This window comes from Lepisosteus platostomus, chromosome 27 (assembly GCF_059453375.1).
Source record: "Lepisosteus platostomus isolate fLepPlt1 chromosome 27, fLepPlt1.hap1, whole genome shotgun sequence".
NCBI classification, from domain to species: Eukaryota; Metazoa; Chordata; class Actinopteri; order Semionotiformes; family Lepisosteidae; genus Lepisosteus; species Lepisosteus platostomus.
Window position 1 is genome coordinate 7,948,816 of NC_142637.1, and position 9,306 is coordinate 7,958,121.

Consider the following 9,306-nt stretch of genomic DNA (forward strand, 5'->3'; position numbering starts at 1 on the left):
CAAGGAGAAACTGGGAAAAGAAAACCACGCCGTCCCAAGTTTGAGCACCTTTCCATGGGTACGGCGCATGTGCGCTCTGGTTGTGTCGCTGCCGTTACCCGATCAAGAGGCAGCAGACTGTCACAGCGGGGGGAAAATAATTCGTCCCAACTGTTGGAACAAATCAACATAAAAATAGGTTTAATGGGAAAAGACAGGCGCTAGTTTCAGCTGGGGCACCACTGCACGGTGCCGCAGTGGTGAGCGTTCCTGCCTCCCTGGGGGCCCTGGGTTCGATTCCTGGGGCGCAGTCTGTGTGGAGTTTGCATGTTCTCCCCTAGTTCGTGTGGGTTTCCTGTGGGTACTCTGGTTTCCTCCCAAAGACCAAAGTCATTTTTACCCAAATCTATATCCCTCACAGCCCCGTACTACACAATTAGAAAATGGGTGGATAGATATTATCATGCCGAGAAGTTCACATTTTCTATAAGACCTTGTTGGGAGATTCAGTGCTTTTCATTTTTAGAACCGTTTTTCAGACAGCAGCCACTGTGCCGCGCCGCGCAGTAAAATACAGTCTTTGTGAGGCTAATTCCCCCCACCACCACAACTTCCAGTGGTGCACCAGTCCTGCTGTGGGGAAAAATTAACAAACACAGCCTCTTGGAGGAACAACAACAACAAAAAAATAAAGATTCCCCTCTGCTGCTGCAGTCTGTCCTTGTCATTCAAAAGCGAACTGACTCATGAGTCCGTGGAGTGGCAGCCCGCTATCTGGTGATGCAGCTTCATTCGAACCCCAGCACTGCCCCAGGGCTTGAATTACAGGACAGGAGCAGGGAGCGAACTGGCCAAAAGCAACCGCAACGTCTGCTTAAATTACTCTTTCTAATAGAAATATTGCAGAAATTACGGCAGTCAGCAAAAAGGCCATTAGAGACACAGGAACTGCAGGAGGAAGACTTGCGCTGTGTAAATAACTGAGCCCTGGGCTTGTATCTCACTGAGACTGGCCCGTTAGCAGCTGTTGGCATTTTCCAGCTGTCCACTGTATCGTCCCTTTAAAGCTTTGCAGACACAGAGTTAATCTGCAGCAGCCCACTGAACCCCCCCCACTTCAACCCCAGGCAGCTTCTCGAGCCCATGGTCAGAAAGCCGAGCTGAAAGCGGTCGTTCTAAGGTCAGACGTCTATGTGCAAAACCTTACTTGAACGGCAAGCATAATTTTATACAGTTCTCCAGGCCCATAGGTTCTCATTTCACCTCTGACGGCCCTGATCACGCTGATCTCTCCGTCTGCGTTCTCAAAGTAGGGTTTCTTAACTCCCATAGCAGAAAGACAACAGAAACTAAAATAAGATAAGTAAGATGACTTTATTGGCCACATGCAATTTCTTGCATTAGGAATTTGTCTTTTCTCATACCCCAGCTTGCTCTCCATGAGACACAGACAGGGAGAGAAGCTGGGGGTCAGAGCGCAGGGTCAGCCATTTATACGGCACCCCTGGAGCAGTTAGGGTTAAGGGCCTTGCTCAGGGGCCCAACGGCGCAGATCCTGAGCCACAAACTTGGTTCACACCTCCCCCCTTCTCTCAACGACAGACTTGTTTGCTTCCAATTCTCTCTATTTATTTGTAGGTTTCGTTTCCCACCTCTCCACACCTCTCTAGACCTCGCACTACTCGATTGGCCACTCTGCCTGTCCCCTGCTCCCTGCTCCCGCCTCCTCCTCTCTCCTGGCTAGTGTTTTCCCAGGCTATATTATCGTTGCTGACTGTCCTATCTTTCTTACTGCAGAAGAAGGCTCCACAGCCAAAACGCTATGTTTTTTTCTTCTCTTTCCAGCCTGGAATAAACCTAGTACTTGTTCCTGATAATTTTATACATGTACTCTTTTCTCCCAAGTGATATTTACACCTGTTCACACAGCTGGGTATTTGTACTGGAGCCATTCGGGTGAAGTGCCTTGCTCAGGGGGTACAGCAGCAGTGTCTCACCCAGGATTCGAACCCGCAACCTTCCAGTCACCGATCCAGAACCACAACCACAGGGACACTGCTGTGTCTATTGCTGATGAGTATATCTCCAGATGGTATGCCCAAAGCCCTTCGCCAAGACACTCTGCCAGGTGTGCATGACGTGCAGTGGGAAAAAAAAACAGGTGATTCAAGAAAGGATTTACAGGGAGCAGTAGGAGAGCAGAAAAGAAAAGGGTTTCTTTGCAGAAGAAGGACAGAGTGCCTGACAGGGGGCTGGGATGGTGTAGCGATAACCTGGGTAGGAAAAATCCAGCGATGCCCCCAGGAAAGACCTGACCTGCACTGGGAGGTGGTATTGCTCTCACGAGCAAAAGGGGGACTGAAAGTCAAACCCACACTTTGAAACTGTCAGTCAACAGATGGGTGGAATGCTGATTAAGAAAAACAAAACGGGGTTTAGCAATAAGAGCTTCTGGCTCGGTCCCCCTGAAGGATTTGACATGCAGAGTCCCGCACCTCACTGCTGCAGAACAGGAAGCAGCAAGGCTCTGTGCAGGAAACCAAACATCGCCACCTAGTGGATCAGCAGGGGAGGCTCTCCTTAACCACAGGAGGAACGGCAAGGACCTCAAACTCGCTCATTCCAGCTGCGATGCCATTTTCACACTGCTCTCAACTGCAGCTGCTCGCTTGAATCGGAAATCTGCTCGTAGGGATGCAAGCAGCCACAGAGCAGGTCAGTGAAGGTCTGAGGCGAGTTTGTGACAAACAAAAACGGCCAATTCCGGAGAGCACTGAGAAAGACGCACAAGGTTCCACCGTGGCCTGAATTACAACAGTTACAGAGGGTTTAATAGTCCGAGCCGAGCTCTGAACACCCGCTGTTATTACCATGAATGAGTGTCTGAGTGACCATTACCAACACACTCCCACATATGGCCCAGTGTCTGACTTTGCCTCACTTTGCATGTAGGACGCTGTCTCTTGCCCTCTGTCTCTCTCTGCGGCACAGCAATGTGGCATACACCGTGCAGAAGAACAACATGCAATTTGATTGAAATCTTCACATGGTCTTGTAGGTGTGTAATACAACTACGTGAAGTAATAATAATTGCTTACACTTATATAGCGCTTTTCTGGACACACCACTCAAAGCTCTTTACAGGTAATGGGGATCCCCTCCACCACCACCAGTGTGCAGCCCCACCTGGATGATGCGACGGCAGCCATAGTGCGCCAGAACGCTCCCCACACACCAGCTCTCAGCGGGAAGGAGAGCAGAGTGATGAAGCCAATTCATAGAGGGGGATTATTAGGAGGCCATGGGAAATTTGGCCAATGGGAAATTTGGCCAGGATGCTGGGGTTACACCCCTACTCTTTTCGAGAAGCGCCCTGGGATCAACATTTCAGTGTCCACCAGACTGAACTCAGACTTGTTAGTGGACTTGACTTCAAACAGTCAAGGGGCGGAGTGGTGGCTCTGCGCCTGTGGCTGGAAGGTTGCCGGTTCAAATCCTGCGGCTGGCAGAGGAATCCTACTCCATTGGGCCCCTGAGCAAGGCCCTTAACCCCAGCTGCTCCAGGGGCGCCGTATAAATGGCTGACCCTGCGCTCTGACCCCCAGCTTCTCTCCCTGTCTCTGTGCCCATGTGTCTCATGGAGAGCATGCGAAAAGACAAATTCCTAATTTTTATATAGCCAATAAAGTGATCTTATCTTATCTAAACACAGCTGGGGCCTGTCTGGGTCTTCCTTCACAAGAAGGTCCCGGCAACGCAAAGGATCTCAGACCTCAAAATGGGCTTGCCCCGTTCTCACTCGGGACCCCAGGGTGCGAGGGCTGGGCAGAGCTCACCTGGCGATCACGCGGGGGGCACAGTTGGCGCTGCGGCCCATGCACTCCAGGGCAGCGCAGTAGGAGCTGAGGTTGGGTTTCAGGCTCGCCTCTTTCAGTAGCGCAAACATCCGCCCGATCTGGTTCACAGAGCCCTGCAGCACACGGGAGTCCAAAGAAGGCATGTTCTCAATAGGACACTTTTACAGAGCAAGGAGAATCTCCCCTATAGATTCTAACACGATTTATGGAAAGAAGTGTCATTGCCTGATCTACTGCATAAAAACGTAAGAAAGGTTACAAAAGATAGCAGCACATCTAGAGCATGGAGTAATTAGTAGCTAATCAATCCTGGGATCTCATCCAGCTGTTTCATCCTGGTCGTTCCAGACTCTCATGGCCCTAGTTGTGATGATGCAGAATCTCAGACAGTGTCTTTGTTCCAATATTCAACTCAACTTCAAATTTATTTTTATATAGTGCCTTTCACAACAAGGTTGCCCCAAGGCACTTAACAAAGCTGTGTGACAATCCATGACAATACAATACTATTTCTACTTCACGTCTTTGTCTCATATGCTCACAAACGTGATGTGCCGTGAGAAATCCAACTCTAGCAGCTGGTGAAATTTTGAAGCCCTGCTGCACGTTAACCACAGCGTTACCTAGTCACATGATGCTTGCCCCAGCTCTTAAAAGGGGGAAAATGGAAGCAAAAGTGTCGCAAATCACCTTTTTAGCCCAGACGCGCATCACGATGTTGTAGGTGTTGACGGAGAGCAGCTTGCGCCGGCTAAGATGGCGGTGGTGGTTGAGAAGGCAGCGCTGGGCCCGCTCCACGTCCCCGATGAAGACGCAGGCCTCCAGGTAGGCGTGCAGGATGAGCTGGGCGTCCCCGCAGCGATTCCCCTCCCGATCCTCTAGGAGAGCCTCTGTCCTGGCCGGCTCCCACTGGCTCGTCCGGTTCTCCAGCTCCTCCGCCCGGGCCAGCTCTCTCTCCTTCGAATACTGCTCCAGGACGGCGACCGGTTGTGTCCCAGCGGTCTTCTTCTGTTTCGTGTCCCAGGTGGCCTTGGGGTGGGTGGGGTCAGAGGTGGGGTGGGTGGGGCCAGAGGCGGGGCTTTCCTGTTTATTGGCCCTCTCTTTGCTCTCCTTGGCTGCCGTCGCTACAGGACCCGCCTTCGATGCCATACGAAAGATCTTGATGTTTTTGCTGGCCTTCACGACGGACAGCTTCTCTTTACCCTGCTGCTGGAGGTGCAGCTGTTTCTTGGACTTACTCCATCGCTCCTTCTTCAGCTTCTCAGCCCAGCGGCTGGGGTGAGCTTTCTGGGTCGGCTGTCCGGAGTCCCCCGTCCTGACGGCCTCCCTCACAACCCCAACCTCATCCCGCGTCACGCCCTTCAGCCCCCCAGCTCCTGGGGTTCCTTGCTTGGCCTGGGGGGGCTTCACGCAAGGCACCTCCGAGCGTTTGACTGCCAGGACGATGTCGGCCTGCAGCTGCTGGATCCGGGCGTCCAGGACTGGGCAGAGGGGTGAGAAAACGACTGCAGTGAGCGCCTGACTCCTGCCAAAACCTGGTGTGTTAATTATTCATCTGCGTGACTGGATGATGTGACCGCAGCCAGAGTGCACCAGTCCGCTCCCCACACACCAGCTATCACTAAAATCACACCACTAACAGAGTGATGAAGCCAGTTCAGAGATGGAGTTTATTAGGAGGCCATGATTGGTAAAGGCCTGGGGGAAATTTGGCTAGGAGGCTGGGGTAACACCTGGGCTGGGGTTTTTTAGAAACGCCCTGGGATTTTTTATTTCCTCAGATAGTCAGGACCTCTGTTTTATGTCTCATCTGAAGGACAGAGCCTTTTTATAGTATAGTGTCCCCATCACTATACTGGGGCATTGGGACCCACACAGACTGCAGGGTGAGCACCCCCTACTGGACCCACTTCCAGCAGCAGCCTCAGCTTTCCCAGGAGTCTCCCCTCCAGGAACTGACCAGGCTCACACCTGCTGGGCTCCAGTGGGGCTGCCAGCTGGGAGCTGCAGGGTAATATGGCTGCTGGCCTAACGTTGATACTCTTGCACAAAATTGATATTTACACCAAAGGCTTGGAAGTACCATAGGAGAAACTAGACATTTCCACTGTGTTTGGGGGTGCTCATCCGAGTACAGGAGGGCTCTGTACCATGTTTTTAGAAACACTTGGATCACCGTACAGGGGTGCAGCACTCTTACCATCCAGCAACTGGGCTTGTTCCCACAGTTTCTTCTTGGTGCCCTCTTTCTTGGGGATCACAGCTGAGAAATTCCTCCGAAATACGGCCCAGGGGGTCTCTGGCCAGAGAGAGATGCAAAGTGAAATCGCACTTTCAATCCCAAAGGATCCTAAAATCACCATATAGGTAGGAGTGGACCCACTTAATTCCCCAACTGAAGTGCAGCCCCACCTGGGCGACACACAGTAGCCATTCTGCACCAGCAGCCTCTCCACAAAGAAGATCACAGGGAGAAGAGAAGAGTGCATCAGCTGAGGGGGAACTTCAGAGACCAGATTGTTCAGGGCAATAGTGGAATTCAGACAGGACACCATCGTTAACACACCTACTCTAATAAAACAGTCCCTTGGGATCATTAATGACCTAGTAATCAGTAGTTTGTTTTACACATCCAAAGGAAAGCACCTTGGAATTTCCAGTTCAGAGGGAAAAGTTATATAAACGTGAAAAAAAAAAACAGTCAAACCTCACTCACACCCCAGTACGTTCACACAGTACTCAAGAATGAACACTTTGAGCACAAGGAAGAGAGATTCGTAAATGAAACTCTCTACAGCCCATTAGCTGTGTAGCTCTGAAACAATCCAGATATTTAGTAACAAAGCTCATCATCTTCCGATGTTTGAATGTAAGGTTGTTTATCGTCATTTTCAATGCACGTCTACAATAAGGTATTAAACATATCCGCCCTATTTTCATAAACGACTATAATGAGTAACGGACACTTCTTCAGTCTGTACGACGCTTATACCAATGTATTATAAAACACGCCGTGTCGCATGCTGGTACAGTAATCAAAAGAGTCCAAATACCGCCATTCCGACACTTCATGCTTCGTGATGACTGATTTGTTTTGCACGGGATCGCAAAACCAATTGTGTAGTATATTCTAGATTTACTGTATTTAATGGTCATAGGTAAGAACGAACAGTGCAGCACTATAATAACACCCAATGCTCTGGTGAAGTGCACTATAGCTAACTTTCAAGAACCTTACCTTCAGCCTTCCTGGCACCGTCATTCCGCAGCCTGAGACACGAATGACACTGGTCAGCATACAGCAGCTGTCTCAGATTCGGCTTCTCCAATACCAGGCGACCAGTGAGAGGTTTAGAAAAAGCACACAGTCTCAGCAAAGACATATTGACATGAGAAACCCGAAACACTCCCGCATGCCCACTCTAGGCTGCCATTTTGAGCCAGACTAGACCGTGTGAGCACAGAGCAGCCAATCACAAGCCAAAGCAGAAGACTGCGGAGCAGTCGAACAATCAGTATCGCGTTACGTATTGCAACTATTTTTATAGAGTACCACACCTTTTAGTAAATGGAACTTAGAAAGAGTACTGTAACAGACATATACCAGAAATCTTACATATTTTTTTCGCCTTTCGGATATGCCTGTGTTGTAAGGCCCCCGAGACTAAAAAATGAATATGCATTTTAAAATAATTTAGTACAGAACAGTTTCCCACAGCACGTTCGCTATAGGGCATATTCGAGCGCCTGATGCTAATTTTTAAACGGCGGCATCTTAACAAATTAAAAATCGCGCAAATATTAAATTTGATCACATGTATGAATACGTGCTACTATAAATACAAGTGAAATAATATTTTTAAACATGTAACTCCATATTGATGCGTCCAGTCGCTGACTAAACACTGGATCTACGGTACGGTTACAGAGGGATGAGGAGAGCAGGTTGGCAGGGGGAAATAACTTACTGGCACTGTGCAAAACTACATCAAACAACACCAACACAGAAAACGCTGATTTTATTGACATAGGATCGAGTAACTCTGTGTTGCTTTGCACCGTTCCCGCTAGATGTCAGCATCGCCACGTTACACGTTTACAGTGGTTATTAACGCTCCAAAACTACGCTTAATAGAACTGTGGGCTTGCCGCTGAAGAAACGATTCGTTAGCACGAAAATGTGCTAGAACACCAGTGAGCAAAAATTAAAAGAGACTAGGATAATAAGACCCCAGGAAATTCTGTGTCGTCTAAGTCCCGAGACGTAAACTGGATTATCAAGGTGCCGATTCAAGGTTCTAGATTAGAACCTCAGAAAAAAAATAGAATAAAACTCAGGAGAAAGAAACGCAATTCGTGTCTTTGTAACAACAGTGTAAGGTGCTGAGGAACTGTTGCGCTCAAAAATATGATCCACCTCAACGTGCCCCCTCGTCAACTCCTTGTGGACTTAGTGTCCGGTGTTCCGTTGTGAATACGGGATGAGTTTAATATTCTTCGATGTCCGTTTACCGATTGTGTCTGTGGAATGAAAATAATAAATGCTCAAACAGTAAATTCTCCTGTATATACAGAACCTCGATCTGGTTCCAGCGTACCGTGCAAAGGCAAGAAGGATGAGGAAACCACTTTCGCCGCCTGTCGAAACGCAGAGGACAAACTTCACACTTTCTAGATTCCGAGCTGAACAGGATTATTTGTATGTGTTTTGTTGGCTGGAAAACAAACTGCCACATGTCGTTACCCGTTGCTTTGGAAAGACTTTGCAAAACATTATCGTTGAGCGTTTAAATCTGAATGTTGGATTTAGGGAGTCTGATATTATGTTAGACTTGCTACATGTAATATGGACAATAATATCTAGATACATTCAATATGTTAGTAAGATTGAGTAGATATTATATTCATAAGTGCTCATATTGGTGTATGGACATTTTCATTTCACAGGTTTGTGCCGGTGCTTGTGGGTTTTTGAAAAACTGCTCCCCAAGCCCAAAACGGCCATAAAGGCTCAGCTCTAAAGAGAACCTAAAGGGGCACATGTTAATTATGAGTATGTTGTCAGCGTAAGACCGCGAGCGCCACACCAAATACCTGCTCATCATTTATTCATGTAAACCAGCTTTACAGGTAAGCCCTGAATCCAAAGCGCACTAACGAGCTGTCACGACCAGCTCAGAGGAAGGCAGAAGAGCACAGAGTGCTCAGTTGTCCGCGGAGGCTGGCCTGGTCTTCCCTGATCGCAATTCCAGAAACAACCAGCAAGCGGCAGTCTCTGCCTTTAGTCCTACAGCTCCTACAAGACCAGTAAAATCAGTGAGAGCTCACCAAGGAAAAATCTTCAGAAGAAGCAGTCTTAGAAGAAGCTCAGAGATTGTACAGAGCTGGGTATACAGGTGTTTGTTGTTTCATTTTTAAAAATGCTGCTCCGTTTTCTTTGCCAACTTATCACAGGGCCTTGCAAAGGAGT

General features: G+C 48.7%; 1 protein-coding gene across 1 annotated transcript in view; it reads right to left on the reverse strand.

The window, feature by feature from the left end:
* Nucleotides 1-7,292, reverse strand: part of polrmt (polymerase (RNA) mitochondrial (DNA directed)) — a 47,842-nt gene extending 40,550 nt beyond the window's left edge. Inside the window, exons 1-4 of the mRNA XM_088621708.1 lie at nucleotides 7,075-7,292; nucleotides 6,037-6,135; nucleotides 4,527-5,317; nucleotides 3,816-3,949 (exon numbers count right to left, since the gene is read on the reverse strand). Coding sequence (XP_088477834.1) covers nucleotides 3,816-3,949; nucleotides 4,527-5,317; nucleotides 6,037-6,135; nucleotides 7,075-7,219 — 1,169 coding nt within the window. The 5' untranslated portion in view covers nucleotides 7,220-7,292. The remainder of the gene's footprint in view (nucleotides 1-3,815; nucleotides 3,950-4,526; nucleotides 5,318-6,036; nucleotides 6,136-7,074) is intronic.
* Between the last annotated feature and the right edge of the window lie 2,014 nt (nucleotides 7,293-9,306).